Source organism: Colletotrichum jinshuiense, chromosome 9 (assembly GCF_051148585.1).
Source record: "Colletotrichum jinshuiense chromosome 9, complete sequence".
NCBI lineage: Eukaryota > Fungi > Ascomycota > Sordariomycetes > Glomerellales > Glomerellaceae > Colletotrichum > Colletotrichum jinshuiense.
Window position 1 is genome coordinate 689,899 of NC_139316.1, and position 17,957 is coordinate 707,855.

Below are 17,957 nucleotides of genomic sequence, written 5' to 3' on the forward strand. Positions count from 1 at the left end.
AGATGCAATTGGGGAACGGATGACGTTTGGTCAAAAGAGCGTCTTTTTTCGTGATGCTGTGGTTTGAGGATTGCCGAAAGCTTTCTGGCTCTTGGCCTGAGGCAGAAGGTTCTGAAATTGGTGCCTGTTGATTGGCTGGTGGGGGCAGCCATTACCCGGCCCTTTCCGGAGTGGCGCGAGTGATGGCTTGGATGATGTGGATAACTGCAATCCTCCCATTAGAGGAATGCAATTAAGAGGTGCAACCTGTTTTTTTTGTTTTTCATCATTCACTTCAAGTTTGCTTGTGATACCACGCTCACTTGGCATACCTAGCCACTTGTGGCTCCAAAGCCTTGCTTACTACCGGGCTCTTGCAATGCATACAGTATTATTCATTCAAAAGCCGTCCATGGGCGTAATTCGTCATCCGCTCGGGTCTCCACTATCGACTATCCAACATCTCCTTATAATGTTTTAGTGCATGCGCTTTAACTCCTCTACCAGGTTCCGCATGCTTTCAACCGTCGGACCCAGACCTTGAACAACAGCCTCCTGCTTCGACTCCTCCAAGTCCAGGAATCTCTCAATTAGCTCGCCGTCGACAAAACGGAATGGCGCCTCTGCAGAGCGTTTGGCATTTCTAAAGCCTCGCCATGTCATGAAAGACAAGCCGGCGCCGGGTTCACTTTCTGCTTGTCCCAGAGTCTTGACTACCTCTGCCAACCTTTCCTGGAATTGCAATAAAAGGCTTTGGTATTCCGGTTTGATATCAGCAAAGACGTACAGCGACCCCTCAACCTAGAAGTGTGTCAGTATTTGAATTCTCCACGAACGAATGACTGATTTTAGCTTGTCTTACTGTCGCGAGGAACGCCTTGGGTATGATGGGGTCGTTCTCGTTCGGAGAAATATCCAGTGCCCGGATCTTGTTGACCTGTTCTCCAAGATGGAATTCACTAGTAACCTCCATTTGTTTTTGATCATGCTCTGTCGGTGCATCCGGATTTCTTCTCAGCACCATGAGATTTCCCTGCGCATCTGCCTCCAACCATGAATGCCCCTCTAGATGACAAATCGAGGTGGCCCAGATGTACTGGAAGTGGCGTGCTCGCTCTACAATCTTTGCCTTGTTGCCATCCTGCGCCGGAATGAATTCGACCAGGGTCATCGACTGCATTAGATCAGCGATACCAATCATGTTCCCATTGATGTCGAGGTCGACAGGGAATGTTGAGGGCCGGAAAGTAGCCAGTTTGCGGAGTGCACCCGAGGTCGTCGATTCCTCAGCATAATCGTAGACCACCACCGTCTTGCTCAAGCCGGCAACGATCTTATCTCCCATCACGCCAAGGCTTCGGCAAGCGCCTTTCAGCTCATGGCTAACAATTAGGTATGGGTTCTTGTCAGAATCGACGCCAAGGACCAAGATTCGACCCTTGACGTCGCTGTTCTCGTCGATTTCTGGATCGGCCAGGTAACTCGTACCGATGACGAACCGCTCGGAAAGCTGACCCGTACTATCGGGCAGCTCCGCTCTGATGACGCTCTCGACCATCTCTGTTGATGTGGAGCCATCGAGATGGAATGGCTTGCCCACAACGCCGAGAACAATCTCATCGACTAGCTGGAACGAGCTGGTGACCGTTTCTTCATTGTTGATGAGCTCTCTGCGAATGGTACCGAGGCCGAAAGCCCGCAGTGCTGGCGAGTAAGCAACCCTACGCACTGTCTCACGCAGGGGCAGTGGGTTGACATGTGTTCTCCTTTCGGCATCAATGTGCGCAATGCGGACATTCCGATCGGTGGCCAGGAAGATGGCGTCTGGGAAAGCTTCCGAGTCGAAGGAAGCAATGTAGGTGACATCCTCCGCGGTGGCCGCGGAATAGATAATTCGTCCCTCCGAGCTGTAAATGAGACTCGAATGCTCGGTAGTAGCAAAAACGTTGCTAATACCCTCGTTGTCGGGTCGGGGCAGAACATGAAGCCCAGCTTGCTTGCTGCCGAGGGTGACACTTTTTCGACTGGACAGCGAAAAGTCCTCCTTGGAGACGTTAAATGATACGACCTGCCCATCCTCCATTGCAACGAAAAGGGTAGGACCTAATAGATGCGGCGGGTGAAGTTGCACCAAGGCCATGTCTCTCGGCACAGACACGCTATCATCCGTTTGCTTGATGGTTTCTCCCTGAAGAGCGTTGAGAGTCCGCAGGTCAATGATGGATACTGAGCCAGTCGCCCAGAAACCCACCACGCCAACGTCATCAAGGTCACTGGCGGCGTGAATACAAGATATCTGATCCCCTTCGCCTCCGACGCCGCTACCAACGATTTGTTCCCGGGCTGACAGACTATCAGACAAATCCAAGGATGTAAGAGCGGTACCATTTATAGAGAGCAGCACCCATTTACGGTTTGCTGATGCATTGACGATAGCCTTACCGTCAGGTACCGACCAAGTGCTGAGTGTGACGCCGCTCTCAGAGTCGAAAAGAGCTACGGTAGAAGCTGTGACTTGTAGCAATTGACCGTTGGGCAAGTTCGACACGACCAGCGTCGGCCTATCCAGAGTGAGTCCTTGAAATTCGAACACTTCCTCGATGCCGCCTTCAGCATCGAATCTGAAGACCCTTGTTTCCGTTATGAAGGAGACGACCAAGGTATCAACCTTGTCCGATCCATGTGACCGAAGAGTAAATAGGCCACGGACATCTTGTAAATCTTCTAGAACCCCGATATCTTCTAAGCCGACGCTGCTGCGAATGCTTCTCAGACTGCCATTTTGGTGGACTCCGCAACCCGCAACAATGCGGGCTTGGCCCGAAGAGAAGGCGTTGCCCACTTGGCTGTCTCCAGCATTTCCCAAGTCCATGATGGAAAAGTCGAGAATGGGCGCGATGTTTGGGATAGTCTGAATAAGCTTTGTCGTCATCTCCCCAACGTCGATTTTCAGCAGTTGTGAGTCGCCGTAATGAGAGCCCAGGAAAAGCATGCCATCTCCCATGTAGACCAAACAAGACGCGCGAGAAGTCACGCCCAGGGTTCTGACGGTCATGCCTATAACCACGACACCCTCAGTTTCGATTGTCAAAAGGTGAAGATTGCCGTAGTCATCGGAAAGGAAGTAATTTGTGTCGTCGTATTCGGCCCACGCGACGAAGATGGCTGGATTGACGAGTCCACTCTCAACTTTCGTTTTGGTCAGAGTGTCGACATAGACCAGCAAGGTCTCTCCAACAACAATCAGGCCACCCAGCTGGGCTTTGGCAGTCGAGGTATCTCTTTTGTGGTATCTTTTAACTTCATCTTCCACAATGTTCACGGGTATGATGATTCGCGCGTAAGGATCCTTGATCTCGAGGTCGAGCTCCCTGTTCCTGTCCGGGTCGAATCTGGAAACATTTGTGTTCTTATCATCGGTCATGAGTCTGTAGACGGCGAGTCTTGCATCTTCTTTGTCGATCTTGGACTGATAGAGAAAGGCAACGGTTGGGTGGCCAGTCTCGGTAGGCACAAAGGTGCTTGCCTTGATAAACAGTTCGGATAGGCGGACCTGTTCCCATGCATCGTCAAGACGGCCGAGACTTCCCTTTCGGGTTCCCAGGCGCATGACATTCATGACACCTTCCCACAAGTGCATAGCCATGAACCTGCCGGACGGATCTACCAAGCACTTGTCCTGGCTCTGAGCTTCGCGCATGTGAGGTTCCGCATTGTCCGCAATGACCTGCTCCGTATGAAGCCTCTGTGTCCCAGAGTCCCATTGTGCCGTGAAGTATTGGAATCGATCGGTGCCGACGAACAAAAGGTCGGATTTGCTGTCCTTGGGTCGTAGGCGTTGCAGGAGGAGGATTGTGCCGTATACGGCGGCAGAGCCGAGCATGTACATGTCGGTTGGCGTGACACGCCATACCTCGAGCCTATTCGATCTCCTCGAAGGGTGTCAGCAAACGCAAGAAAGGCGCCAGGGCCCTGCCCCCCATCATGGGGCGGCTCGCGCATGGAGGGGCAGAGAGGGCGGCCAACTTACGCTACCACCAAGCTCTCATTTTCGTCGTGCTCCGACAGGCGTATTCTCAAGGCCTGTCGTATGCTGCTTGGTCTGTGTATGGGCGCGACGTACGACATGGTGCCGGTCTGTGAGCTTGGTGAGGGAGGAGCTCCGTTCCCGAGATGGCAGCCATCGATAATGGGCGAGGGCGGTTCGGTCGGTGCTTTGCGTCGGAGTTTAGCTTGGAAGGTCCGGGCCCCTCTACCACAGCGAGGTGAGGCACGATTTCATCATCAATTCAGTACAGACAGTGGGGCTGCAAGCTGCCGCCGTCAAGCAGCGCGCCCGGCAAGTGCCACAGCCGCCTGCCACTGCATGTATCCAGCGCAGGGGCCACACCAAACTCGCGCAGGCATTCCGCAGCGAGTTAATCTGTAATTTGCCCGTTTCGTTCCGGAGGCAAAGCTCACACTGTTCAACATGGACCAATTTCCGTGTAAGAAAGTGGCCTTGGTAACTTAGTGGGGCACTGTACGATGGTCCTGGCACAACGGAAAGGCGCCGCTAGGCTGACAGCTACAACTGTTTCTCTTCATCAACTACGAATACGATTGTGTCTTGTTTCCGTCGGTTTCACCTGTCGACCGGGCCACCTCCGGGCCTCGATTTTATCCCACGAGTTATTCTTCGAGAATATTTTTCTTGAGCCAACTGTTCACCGCGCCAGCCAGGGTGACAGGCGTCAGATAGCAGACTCTCAACATAGGACCATTCATGGGCACCGCTGGCTGGGGAGCTCCCAGATCATCGCCCAAGTCAGGTGAGGCTGCGACTCGCCGAACTTGCTAAAGTCCACCCGACGCTCTTCAATATCTTTGAACCCAGCCTTTTTGTAGAGAGGGTGGCCTGGTTCGGACGACTCCAAATAAACCGGGACGCCCAGCCGAACGGCTTCTTGCATGCCTGGGGTCATCAGCTGCAAACCCGCCCCGCGCCTCTGATGCTTTGGATCTGTCACCAAGATATGCAGGTCTACATCCCGCGTTAGTTGCAAGTGGCATCTCAGCCAGCCATAAACTAGTGATGACGCCGGTATATCGAGCACTTACAAACACATGGCTTGTCTTTCATCAGACGCTCGCGCATCTGGTCCATGCCGACAAAAAGAAGATTGCACGCTTCCTGGTTGCAGCCTGAACCCCACGCGCGTGGGTTTGGCGTCGGCATGCCCTCCGGGTGTAGGTTGATTTTGCACCAAGCCACAATCGCCTCGCTGCCCGAGAGCTCCGTGTCGACTGCCTTGAACATGCGCACAGTTGGGTCCTCTCGAATCAGTCTGGCCAGGTCGTTGGCACGTAACCCTAGAAAATCCTCGGGCAACGGGCCGGGAAACATGACCTGGTTGAAGACACTCTCTGCAAATGCCAGGTGCTCAATCTCGGCGCAACGCCGCAGATCGGCCTCGACGACGGGCTGGATTTCGATTGGCATGGTATTCAGGTAATTGGTCACTGGTTACCTCACTACACTTTGAGCAGGTTGGGGAACGTATCTCTCGTGGGCGGAGAGTGCTTAAGCATACTTGTAGCACGCCACCTTGTGATGTTGGGGGACTTTGGCGCGGGGATTATTCGTTGTGGAGACCGGTCCGGAAGGCTTTCGGTCTGACTCATCGCCGACTGCTGTTCTTGGCTACCAGCCGTCCATTGGCGGGGTTGTCGGTGTCCCGTATAGGAAGTCTATTGAAGGTAGGATTGCTTCCTAAATCCTTTTGTGGGAAAACATTGTATCAAAAGTTCTTTTATCTATCATACCTAATTTATAACTCATACAGCCGGTGGGTGGGACACGCCAGGCTTTTAATTAATCACAATCAACCTGATCCTCGAATGTTTATCCGTATTGAACCAGCAGAAAAATGGAGGGTACAGCCCACCGCCAAAAAAGCCAGTTGAGCAAGGACCAGGTCAGCGGTATCTATATTGTTTTTAAACAGTTTTGATGATTCGAATACTGTTTGAGGGCCATGACCATTCCAGGCACCACCAATTAAGCTATGAAGCCATGGGACTAGGGGGCTACGTGCCCGGCAACCGAGCTGCGCTACAAACCCGAGTACGTCGGCCAATTACCTTGTACAGTGGATCTTTACAAGGATTTGCCTTCCCAGTGAAGCCTCCCAAGGGTGGTTTGCGGGGACGTCTTGCAAACGTCAAAAGCTTGGATGCCACCCGGTGGACAAAAAAAAGCGCACACTATAGACCGCCACCCCCTCATTCTCCCTCATCCACCACCCACCACCTACCACCCACACCCTACTATTACTTCCAGCTGTTGCAACCCACGAATTATTTACTATACGAAAATGGGCCGCCAGCATTTTGATACGCCAACTAAGGCCAAGGTCCAAGGGGCTGTTGAGTTCCTCCAGAAGGTTGATGCGAGCTACCCTAAGCAACGTGTGTTTGACCACTTTGGGGTTAGCCGCCGCCGTGGGTACGAGATGCTACGAGACGACCCTCGCCGCTTCCATAATAATCCCTTCGCCGACGAGACTAGAGGCCGGAAGCGCCTCCTATCTGACGACTATATACGTAGACTTGATGAGTTTATATGGAAAGAAGGCTGGGACGCCCGTACTCTATCGTGGGAGAGTCTTCCTCAAGAGGCTGGAATTAAAGTTGACTGTCACCTACAGACTGTTCGTAAAGCAGTAGGCACTCTTAGGTATCGCAAGTGTATTACCTGCCGTAAAGGCTGGGTTAGCCTAACTACAGCTGAAGACCGCGTCTCTTTTGCCCAAACAATGCTTGAGCGGTATCCTACCTCTCGGGACTGGCACCAGGTTCGATTTTCTGACGAATGCCACTTTAGCTTGGGACTAAAAGGAAGAATACATGTAATCCGAAAACCTGGCGAGAGATACTGCTTAGATTATACCCAAGAAGTTAACGCACCTCAAGATAAACATAGGAAGCGTATACACATATAGGCTGCAGTTAGGTATAAGTTTAAGAGCCTACTGATTTTCTACAACGTAGGGAATAGGAATAGAAAGATGTCGTATAAGTGCTATATTAACCAGGTGCTTAAGCCGCACGTTAAAGAGTGGCTCAAACGCGGTGATGACTTTGCTCTTAAAGAGGATGGAGATTCCGGCCACAGGCCTTCCAAGAGAAATATCGTTCGGGATTAGAAGACTAAACATAAGCTGGAATACTACTTTAACTGTCACGATTCACTAGATCTCTCGCCTATAGAGAATTACTGGCTTATACCAAAAGAGCACGTACGCCACTATTCACATTAGGTAGAAGGCGAAGTTAAAGAGCTAGCTAAGGAGGCGTAGGACGACCTACTACACCAAGAGACTATTAATAAGTGGGTGGATTCAATGCCTGACAGGCTGGCAGAAGTAATTAAACGCGAGGGTAAATTAACCTGCTGGTAATTCTATCAACCTTGCATTTAGAAAGGATTTAATTGTATGGTAAAGTTGATTTATTTAATGCAGCCTTGATTGCTGGATTGCGGACTGTTTTGTGGTGGCGGTCTATAGTGTGCGCTTTTTTTTGTCCACCGGGTGGATGCCAACGATGCACAGCACAGGCTCGCGTAATGGGGCCGAAGACTCTAAATTCCATAAAGAGACTGCAGTAGTGCGCAGCCCGGACTCACCATCGGCACCGACCGCGGGGACCACCGGACCTGCCTCGCCAAAGATTGTACGTCGTCGAAACGGGTTTGGGGATCCATCTTGCGTCCCCGGTCACCTAGGCTAGTCTACATTTGGATCACAACTCGTCGCTCATCTCATCTTCTGGCATATGGCATATGACGGCTGCGTCCGAGAGCGCCGTCTAGGGGTTCTCCCCGAGCTTTGGCTGCGGGTTTGAAGTTAGTGCTACAGCTATCAAGAGGGGCGATCTGTTTCATGTTTCTGACAACCCATACTATGTATGTCATCATGTAGCCGGGGCACCATCCCTGCTGCATCGGCGTTGCAGAGTTTCCTGCACAGATCAGAGGCCGACCGAGTCTGGAAGTTTGTTCCCTTTCTAGTCACCAATTCAAAGCCGTCAAGCTGTTGACTTCTGTCAAGTCTGTCAAAAGCGGATTGAACCTGCATATCAGCACCTACCGACCGGGAACCACGGGCAAACACACAGACCTTGCTGCACTAGTTGCGGAAGATCCTTGCGTCGGGGACGCCGGTCTAGGAAATTCGCGAGCCCCCTCACTATTCGAATACGGTCTCAGCTTGTGTGTCACTGCAGGTTGACCGTCTTTCATGATGCCTCTAGTTTGGAAGTTAGTCTCACGGCGTCATGCTACTGACAGCACCACACGTACTCAACCTTGGTTCTGGTTGTGATCCAAGCTTCCATTCATCACGGACAGCCGAACAATAGTTTATAAACCCAATCGGTCTCCCTCCGATGGGGAAATGAATTTTCTGCATCAGACAAGGAACTCAAGGACATAAGATTGGTTTATACCCACACCTACAAATTCTCTCAACCATCTTTCAGACCTTTGCGTCCAACAACCCATATCAAAATGCACACAATACAGTTCACTCTTGCCCTCTTCAGCCAGGCGCTGATCACCGCCGCTGTGCCCATCAACCCCACCAGGGCCGTTCCTATCGAGACCCGCCTCATAAGCGACCTCAACACCATCCTGGATGCCCTCGCTCCTGTGTCCGACTCGCTCACAGCCCTTGATGTGGCAATACGTTCCCTGGACGGCGGTGCCGGCGCGGCAAACAACCTTCTCACCGTCGTCCAACAGGCTCAAGGTGCTGCCGACCAGGCAACAGTGACCGTTCAGTCTGCAAGACAGCTTACCGGCGTGGAGGCAAATAAGCTCCGCCGGACCACAGACGATATCATTGATCAGACGGGAGCAACCTTCGGGGACTTGGCCTCCAGGAAGTCCACTCTCGACGGCCTCGGCTTCAGCGGAATCACTTTGCAGGCCCTCCAGAGGTCGAAATCCTCCAGCCTGTCACTGACTTCGGCGCTGGAAAACAAGGTCCCCAAGACCAAACTGAGGACGGCAGAAGAGAGCAGATTGAGGGTCGAGTCGATCTTTGACCAGACCATCTCCGTTTATTCTGCCCCACCTGCCGTGCCTGCCGCCGCGATTCCCGCCGCTCCTCCCGCAGCTGCAATTCCTGTAGCCGCTCCTCCCGCGGCAGCACCTCCCGCGGCAGCCCCCACTGGATTTGTACCCATGCCCGGTACCGCGCCCCCGCCTCAGGTTGCTGCTCCTCCTGCTGGCCGCAAGGACAGGAAGAAGAAGAAGTCAAAGGGCAGGATCCACGATGTTGAGGTTGAGGGCGCAGATGACCAGGAGGAGAACGCAGATGACCAAGAGGAGAACGCAGATGATCAGGAAGAGGAAGCAGATACCCAGGCCGATGAGCAGTAAGCGATTATTTTGCTGGTTATTGGGAGTTGGCGTTTCAAGCGTAAACAGGTTCGGGAACCTATGATATCATTTTATGACCTTCTTATACCATATAGACTGAACTGGATTCAGCTCAATGTATCTAAAAGTATTTATTGGCGAATTATCTTACCTTTGACTTAATTGTGCTTTGGATTGAAATATTTTGTTTACCCGTTGCTGAGCGTGCATATAACATGAATCAAAGTGTTATTGCTATGCATGAATCAACCACCGTAGGCACATGACCCTCGCGACAAGGCAGCAGGATAGGTTATAATAAGAATACTACTTGGAGGCCTAATTAATCTTTCAGTATGAGAAAGATAATTAGTTCCAAGTCATCTTGGTGGAAGATTTACATGTAAATCTAAAGGTTTTAACACCTTTTGCCTTCCAGTTTCATCCGAGTTCAAAGATTGATGAAAACGACCTAGCCAGCAAAAAGAAAGAAAGAAATTAACCTGTGATATAGTTCCTCGTATGTTCAATATACGATAACCAAAGTCGTATCTTTTACAATCCTTTTGATGGTCCCAATATTTGTGGTGAGCTTTTTCGGCACATGCAAGGAATACCGCCACGTCCTAATCACCCATCTGTCATTGGACCGTTAAGGTAGCCGATGGGTAACGACCCAATCATCTAGAGAAGACAACACAGTATTGACTGGTTCTCTCTACCTTTGGCTGCATCCAAGCCTTGTCCACCGTCGCATTACTGTAGCCGAGAATTTTAGCGAGCAAGATAAGAGGAGATCAGCAGGCATGTGTTCGTGGGACCTCATCGCTCATGGTGAGCGCCACTCTTTGACCCCTCATTTACAACCATGAACAAAACAACAACACTAGCAAGTGAAACCATTCAACTTATTCCGGTTGAAAACCGTGGCAACCGAGAAGCTGGTAGGATCAGGACTTCGGGACCTTATTATATGCAGTCATGGGGATTCTTTCCCAGTTTTACAGCCTGTCATGGGCCCTCGCTTCAGTCTTGATGGCTGTGTACGTATGTCAAAAGCTCCGAACGTACAACCGCCTCAAGGCTTTCAAAGGCCCGTTCAGTTCTGGTTGGTCTGAAGCCTGGCATATTTTTGCTATCCTAAGCTTCAAGTCTCATCTGAAATACGATGAAGTATGCAAGAAATACGGTACGTCACATTGCGGCCATAATAGACACAAACCTCCAAGCTGGAGTGAGGCCTCAGCTACTGATGCGAAGACTTCCCCAGGCCCGATTGCTCGCGTTGGGCCAAACGACTTGGTCACTTCGTCGCCGGATCTCCTCGCACACATGAGCGCCGTCCGCTCGCCATACACGAGGAGTGAGTGGTTCTACCGCGCCACCCGGTCACGACCGGACAAGGACCACGTCTTCAGCGAGTTGGACGAAAAAAGACACGCGAAACTGAGGCAAATGATGGGGGCTGGTGTAGGTCAAGCGTGAACCTTCTGTCTCATGTAACAAGAAGCTGAAAATCTTGCTAGTATTCGGGCAAAGAGAATCTCGCCTTGGAAGATTCAGTCGACACGCACGTCTCAGAACTGCTTCATCTCATCCGTTCAAAATACCTTTCGACAGAAGCGTCGGCGAAACCAATGGACTTCGCACAAAAGATCCAATACTTGACCTTGGACGTCATCAGCGATATCAGCTTTGGGAAACCCTTTGGCGATCTAAAGGCAGACAAGGACGTATACGGAGTCGTCGAGGCTGCCGAAACTGGTCTGAAGGCGGCCACATTCATCCTTGCTCTGGGCCTCTACAAGATCATACAAAGACCACCCTTTGCTGGACGGATCGGACCCAAAGAAACGGATCCCAATGGCTTCGGCAAAATGGTCGCCCAGGGTCGCGCTATCGTCAAGGAACGGCTAGCACGTGACATTGACAAGGAGAAGCGCTCTGATATGATTGCCTCATTTATTCGACACGGTCTCACCGAGGACGAACTCGTATCGGAGACGACATTGCAGATGATTGCAGGTTCGGATACGACTGCCGCGTCGCTGCGTGTGGTCATGCTATATCTTCTTACTCACCCACGCGTGTATTCCAAACTTCAAGCAGAGGTCGACGTATTTGCCAGGGACGATCAGACGGATCAACCTTCGGGGATCGTCTCGGATACTGATATTCGAAAGCTAGAGTACTTGCATGCTGTCATCAAGGAGGGAATGCGCGTCCATCCGCCGGTGACGGACTCGGTCCCCAAGCGCGTTCCTGATGGGGGCGACACAGTCGTTATAGGTGGCAAACTTGTCTTCCTTCCCGGTGGCACAAACGTCAATTACGCGGTGTGGCCGCTGCATCTGAGCAAGGAAGTATTTGGAGAGGATGCGGACGAGTTCCGTCCGGAGCGGTGGCTGCTTGAGAAAGACGAGAAGAAGCTGGCTAACATGCATCGGGTACATGAGCTCTTATTTGGGTATGGTAAATATCAGTGTCTGGGCCGGCCTATTGCCATGATGGAAATTGGGAAGACTGTCTTCGAGGTAAGTACGAACGCCCCATAATCCTTTTGATATATATGGCAGGCAACTCAAGGATACAAAATCCATCAACCAACACGAGCCATTGATCGGACTGATTAGTTATTTCATGGCTAATGTGTTTTTAAAGCTAATGCACAACTTCGATTGGTGCCTCGCCAAGCCCGACACGCCATGGAAAGAATCAAACTTTGCAGGGATCTTCTGTCAAAAAGACATGTGGGTTCTGGCTTCTGAGCGATAGAAGGCGCATTGAACACGTTCAATACAGGTGTGCACTTTTGATCAACTTGTTGCAGAACAATTAATGGTGGATCATATCTTCACGATGCACAGCCCGCCCCGCCTGTTTTGGGACCCCGGTTCGGCCAAATACCACCGGATTTGGACCAAAAGCCGGTGTGGCTTGCAGACAGCCCGGGGTTCGACTGCTGCCCGAGCCAATCCCGCCAAGAAACGGCGTCTACGGCGCAAATGTTACACCTGTCGCCGATTCTGTGGCTTCACCGAAGACGACGCTTATGCAGTCATCAAATTTCCTCGAAGGAATGCACCAATGACTGTGTTATCTCAAAAATCTATATATACCAAGATGTGCCCTCTTGCCGATTCCCGAGTTGATTCATTAAGTCTGTCGCAATTTCAACTCTAGCCTTCCCGTCTTGGTAGTGCACGTGTTTCGCCAACCCCCCAAAAAGACGCTGACGGCAATCCGTCAGAGCAACGCACCTCCACTTTCCCGCCCGCAAATCCTCCGTCGGAACCATGGGACAGACTCAGAGCGTATCGGCAGAGATCGAGATTCAAGCATCACCGGCCACGGTGAGATCGGTGGTACGTGCGATCCGTCCGGCAGTGCGATTAAACATAAAAAAAGACCCAGTAACTAATTGATAACAGTTCCTGGACTTTCAACGATATAAACAGTGGAGCCAGGGATGGGTAATTGAACCGGTAGAACCGACTAAAAGTCCTTTGGAATTGAAGGCAGACGACCAAGTCAAGGTCAACATGAGAGGAACAGCATTCCAGCCAGTCATTCAGGTAGGGTTGCCCTTGAATTGCATGGTCGTACCTTGTTGTCTCACTGACCTGGCTAGGAAAATACAAGTGAGGTTTTCACTTGGGAGGGGTCAATACCTGTACTCTTCACCGGGGCGCACCAGTTTTACTTCAAACCGAGCGAGCAGAACCCTGGTGGAACCAAGTTCATCCAGATTGAGGTTTTTCGAGGACTGCTATCATTCCTCATGGCCCCAATGTGGGGTTTGAGGCAAAAGACTCTTGTTGGGTGGAATGAATTCAACGCAGACCTCAAGAAGGAGGTCGAAAGTCATGCAGCCTAGACTTGAAGCCTCACCTCTCATTTTGTTGTATATAGCGGCACAATTACACGCAAAATTCGCGCAGCCTTCCACTACTATCCAGTGGGAACTGGGTTTTCGGAGCTCGGCGTGAATGATGTACGAAAGCACAACGATTGACGCGCTTACTTTTCCACTATTTGGAAGTCCAAGTTGATTCAACGCAACGTTTACAGCCTTCGGCCCCAACTCCAATGAGCCTTGGGCTCTCGCAGCAGCTCCCTCATCACTGCCAAATTCTTCGACAAGGGGCCCTTCTCCAGCAGCAACTGCGCCTCGGCAAGTTTGGCATATTTGACCGCTTCTTCCTCCATCCCTAAAGAATTGTAGTTCAAGGCCGCAAGTCTGTAAGCATTTGATCCGTGAGAGTGGTCCAGCTGTTCCTGTCTGTACAGCGTAATCAATAGCTCAATCATGTCCTCATCGATTTTCGCCCCGTTCCAGTGGCTCATTTGCTGCTCGATTTCCCATATCTTTCCCAACCGGTTGTCTGAAGAGCGAACCAAGTGAGCCGGGAGACTGCAGTGTGTGCATGTACAGCCGAAGCCCCAGTTGCGATGCGCGCGGTCTTGGCGAACCTGGCGGGAGCTGAGTGAGTTAACATAGGAGATTGTGAGCTCCTCTCCGGGCTGGATGTCTCTGACGGCGTGAGTGTAATGTCTCATATCCGAGTCATTGATGTAGAAGGCCACGCTATGCTCTGTTAGATACGAATATATTCAAAAAATGTTTTGTTCAAGGAACATACTTGGGTCGACAGTCATGGTTATATCGCGAGACTTCGGGGTAATTGCCAAAGTGATGACCGTCTTTAATCCCGAGGCCCAACTCGAATGAGTTGGTGTGCATGATGTCGTGTACCTTATGCCCTGTAGACTCGTGATTGCCACTCTGTCCCATCTGTTCCATGAATGTCTTCTTTGTCGCCTCAGGGAGTTGTGCGGCTGCGTCAGCGAAGAGTCGATATTGACCCTTTAGGTCAATGTCATCGATAAACCTCCGGTGGACAACTATCGCCGGAGGATGAGCCATGATGCGTTGACCGCGTCGAATTAGCTGCTTAGCGACCAGTCCCAGGCCCTTTCCGGGCATCTCAACAACGCGGAACAGTTCGCTGTCTCCTTCTCCATCAATTGAAGGGTTGGCGAACGCCGGGAGGTGAGAGGCTTCCTCGGCGTTGTAAGCGGTGCTCACAAGAACAATCCCGCGGCCGTTGGCAAACGACGGGCGTGAATAGGCACAATAAGCCCCGGCGCAGGAGTGAGGGCCATGCCAGCCTTCGTCCGAACGCCAGATGTCCTTCTTTGGCTGCTGCTTGGTGGTCCCATTTGCAGCGACTTTGCCCAGAACAGGTGCTCCCGAGGTCAAAATCGAGTTTCTGCTACAGGACAGCTGGTAGTCCGGGAGGAGCGGGCTGGCCGCGCATGATCCGAAGATGGGGAGTTGCGTTTTCTGGCCCTGGGTCTGCGAGAAGGCGAAAGCCACCCACGACGCGACGAACAAATGCATTCTCATCTTGATGGCTGATGAATGTTTCCTCGATGGAGAGTGTCCGAATAAGAGAATCAATCTGATTTCTTTCGGGGGTCGGAGGGGAAAACAATTCTCGGGTAGGTCCTAGCGAGGGCTTTCTCGATGTTTCAAGCGCGCGTTTCAAGGCCGCCGCACCAAGGTCCGTGGGCAGCACGCACGTCCTGAGCTCGTGACAAAACTTAAAAAGACCTATGATCCCTGGAGACCCTGGTGCTTCTGTTATTGGTCTATTAACAGTGGTCATGTACTTGACTGATTGTAAGATACAGCTTTCTCGGTGCCCAACACAACAACGCCCTTGTAGTTGCATCACGTCACCCAGGCTGCGGATATGGACGCATCGTTTGAACCGGGAATTACCAGCATTAATACGAACTCTAGATCACTGAAATATTTTATAATAAGATATCGTTCCAAGGGATCACTGGTCTCAGCCTATCCATGTCAACAGCTGATGTCTGATCTGTAGCAACTAAGTGATATATATAACCTGGGCCAACCTTTTAGGCTTAGCGTCGGCCAATCTTACTTAGAATTTAATTTTGACTTATCTCTAGTATTAGTTCTGCCACAATGATACCGCCTTAAATGCTTGCAACTGCCAGCGCCAGTTATTGGCCTACACACGCTTACACTCGTAGTCTAAGCACGGGGTTAACAATATCTCATCCTTGCGATATAGGCTAGTTGGAGTGAGTGATGTTGATTGTCCCCAGTATTCGACTATTGTCCAAGTCGTTTTCTTAAAGGGTTAGTTAATTCTTAATCCACCTGAGCCACATGATACGACTGAGCTACAGTTGAATTGACTCTAGACAAAGAAATATCGAAATGCCATCATTTTCTCGTCGCCACCCCTACCTAATCTTTAACTTTTCCAAACCAAAAACACACACATTCTCTTTTGTTTTCCTTGGCAGTAACTGGGCGCTTCGAAAATTACGTTAAGGTGCCTTGGACACCGGTCCCATCCACATCCTGACTTAGACCCAACCCCCCTAGACGGCGATTTATTTCCGTGCTTCACCTCACTGCCAATATTGCTTAGTGTTGCCTTGCTAAATACCACTAGTTTGACGGGTTATTTTATCGTCTACAGAGGAAGCGGCTGCAGAAATTTTAGGCGTACATAAAACTAGTAAGGAGCATCTCGGATGCAAAGGATGAATGACTTGGAAAAAAATATCATAACAGCAGTGCTTCAGTGCTTTGACTCAATTTTGTTTAATATGAGCCTATTTGTATCACATGATTGAGTACGGTTATATAAAACAGAGTGTTGTGGGACAGGTTTCGCTATCAGATCCGAATAAATAGTACTTTATAGTTCGAGTATCAGCATTTCCAATTTGAGACCGAATAATGGCGTTCTAGTACGCCCGTCTACTTGACACTCATTCTATCGTATTATGATCCCAGCTTCGTCTCCATCACTCGCCCCGCAAATAGGCCTTATAGTCCCGATCTCTCCTTCACTTCAGACATTCCTCCGGGTCCTATGCTTCTCATGTTGATCTGAACCATCAACTAAGGGCAGTCGATGCTGCCAAAGTTGTTGCGAGTGGCCTCCCACCAGGTAGATTCGACCATGCCACCGTTGCAGCCAACAGTGGCGGTGAAAGACCAGCTGAGGCGGCCACCGGAGCCGCTGCAGTTGGTCCTCGAAGCGACACAGACGCCAAAGCGCTTCAAGTTGTCCCAGAGGCCACCGCACCTTCCAGGGATGTCGTCGACGCCAGTGGCGGTGACAGTGTAGTGATAAGTCTGAGCACCGCTGCCAGTGCTGGGGTCGGGGTCCTGCGTTCTGCTGCACTGGGCAGCAGAGGCAAGAGGGGAGAAGGCGGCCAAGGCGAGGAGGACGGTTGAGGCGGTGAACTTCATTGTGTTTGATTGTGGAGGTTTAAAGACCAATTGGAGAGGTGAAGAGTGTTTTGGGTGATTAAGGTGTAAAGTTGCTTTGAAGTAGGCTTATCGGATGAAGCTGATTGTTGGATGCTGGCGATGAGAAGAATTTCTGCTTGATGAACTTGAAGGTTCTTATATATGTTGATTCACCTGCCCGTAGGATTTCATCCCCTGCGTCGTGGTGAGCTTCAAAACTGATCATTGTACGACCTTTTTCGAGGATGCCTAAGATGGAGCCCTGAGCAACCTTGTCACGAAGGATGAAGTCGAGAAGAGGTAAGTGGACTCATCATGAGATCTCTGTTAGGCCACAGAACTGATGTTGAACTGCGGGGTCGGACCTTGTCCACTGAGACGAGGGTGATATTGTGGCTGGAGTAGTCTAATGACGGTTCAACTCCTTGGCTCCTGGAGCAGGGCCAGGATACCAAAGTCCACACAAGTATCCGTGGTTCAATTAGTTGGTCAGAATTAAGCGGTGACAGCTATCCAGGGCGGTATGCTACGGATATCTCCGTTTTAGGAAAATGCCCCCTTGAAAGGGGTCGTGGGCCCCCTCAATCATCCCAGCCCTGCTGCGGTTTTCTTCACATCACAGGAGGCAGGAGGTACTTATTGTTGAGTCTAGACTTTGAACAGGGTTACACACAATTATATTGCAGAAGGGCCAAAACGTAAACCGTGCTTCTTTTTTCAAAGATCTGATTGGAGGGCATGGTCAACTCGTATACAGCAACGTTGCCACACAGATGGAGTCAGCGGAGACAAGCATTGGCTTACTATGGGCCTACGTTAGTTTTGCTCGGAGCCTAATGTGACAGGTGCATACATTCAATGAGGTTAATGAAGACCCCTTACCTGACATTATTCTATAGTTCAAGTGACTCTGAGAAAATTCTTCAAGAGAGTTCTGGCTATTTCGTATGCTATATTGTAGGCCGAAAGGCCGTGAAAACCGTGGAATTGTACAATTTCCAAGGGACATGATATAGCACCTGATGCCTTTGCTAACGGGGTTCAACGGCTTCCGGAGTGCTCCTTCCCTGCATGTCTCTGTTCAACCGAAAGAAGTGCGGGAAGTGCATTTAGTCCTTGGACCCTGGCATCCTAAAAGGTGATCAACCCAAGTCAAGGAACATTCTGTCTGCCGAAGTGTCGGAGATACGCGATATACTTTGCCAAAGGGGGAAATGACATCCGGTGACAAGCAAGAAGGGCCTCTGTGCGAAGCCTCTGACC

General features: G+C 50.8%; 7 protein-coding genes across 7 annotated transcripts; 3 read left to right on the forward strand and 4 right to left on the reverse strand.

Annotated features, from left to right (window-relative positions):
• Nucleotides 1-456: 456 nt before the first annotated feature.
• EsH8_IX_000199 (mono-functional DNA-alkylating methyl methanesulfonate N-term-domain-containing protein) lies at nucleotides 457-4,107 on the reverse strand (the record flags this gene model as incomplete). Its single annotated transcript, XM_083266535.1, has 3 exons — nucleotides 457-780; nucleotides 842-3,911; nucleotides 4,010-4,107. The coding sequence occupies 3 exons, from the start codon at nucleotides 4,105-4,107 to the stop codon at nucleotides 457-459; spliced, it is 3,492 nt and encodes a 1,163-aa protein (XP_083130100.1).
• A 635-nt stretch (nucleotides 4,108-4,742) lies between these two features.
• Nucleotides 4,743-5,461, reverse strand: EsH8_IX_000200 (GNAT family N-acetyltransferase; the record flags this gene model as incomplete). The annotated part of the gene is made up of 2 exons (XM_083266536.1): nucleotides 4,743-5,002; nucleotides 5,080-5,461. The coding sequence occupies 2 exons, from the start codon at nucleotides 5,459-5,461 to the stop codon at nucleotides 4,743-4,745; spliced, it is 642 nt and encodes a 213-aa protein (XP_083130101.1).
• Nucleotides 5,462-8,530: 3,069 nt separating this feature from the next.
• EsH8_IX_000201 (cell wall mannoprotein 1 family protein) lies at nucleotides 8,531-9,406 on the forward strand (the record flags this gene model as incomplete). Its single annotated transcript, XM_083266537.1, has 1 exon — nucleotides 8,531-9,406. The coding sequence occupies one exon, from the start codon at nucleotides 8,531-8,533 to the stop codon at nucleotides 9,404-9,406; it is 876 nt and encodes a 291-aa protein (XP_083130102.1).
• A 960-nt stretch (nucleotides 9,407-10,366) lies between these two features.
• On the forward strand, nucleotides 10,367-12,160 carry EsH8_IX_000202 (cytochrome P450; the record flags this gene model as incomplete). The annotated part of the gene is made up of 4 exons (XM_083266538.1): nucleotides 10,367-10,574; nucleotides 10,656-10,855; nucleotides 10,912-11,919; nucleotides 12,047-12,160. The coding sequence occupies 4 exons, from the start codon at nucleotides 10,367-10,369 to the stop codon at nucleotides 12,158-12,160; spliced, it is 1,530 nt and encodes a 509-aa protein (XP_083130103.1).
• A 521-nt stretch (nucleotides 12,161-12,681) lies between these two features.
• EsH8_IX_000203 (SRPBCC domain-containing protein) lies at nucleotides 12,682-13,262 on the forward strand (the record flags this gene model as incomplete). Its single annotated transcript, XM_083266539.1, has 3 exons — nucleotides 12,682-12,750; nucleotides 12,817-12,960; nucleotides 13,017-13,262. 3 exons carry the CDS (start codon nucleotides 12,682-12,684, stop codon nucleotides 13,260-13,262), a joined length of 459 nt encoding a protein of 152 aa, XP_083130104.1.
• Nucleotides 13,263-13,450: 188 nt separating this feature from the next.
• On the reverse strand, nucleotides 13,451-14,795 carry EsH8_IX_000204 (SET domain-containing protein; the record flags this gene model as incomplete). Its single annotated transcript, XM_083266540.1, has 2 exons — nucleotides 13,451-13,973; nucleotides 14,029-14,795. 2 exons carry the CDS (start codon nucleotides 14,793-14,795, stop codon nucleotides 13,451-13,453), a joined length of 1,290 nt encoding a protein of 429 aa, XP_083130105.1.
• Nucleotides 14,796-16,340: 1,545 nt separating this feature from the next.
• EsH8_IX_000205 (uncharacterized protein) lies at nucleotides 16,341-16,694 on the reverse strand (the record flags this gene model as incomplete). The annotated part of the gene is made up of 1 exon (XM_083266541.1): nucleotides 16,341-16,694. One exon carries the CDS (start codon nucleotides 16,692-16,694, stop codon nucleotides 16,341-16,343), a length of 354 nt encoding a protein of 117 aa, XP_083130106.1.
• Between the last annotated feature and the right edge of the window lie 1,263 nt (nucleotides 16,695-17,957).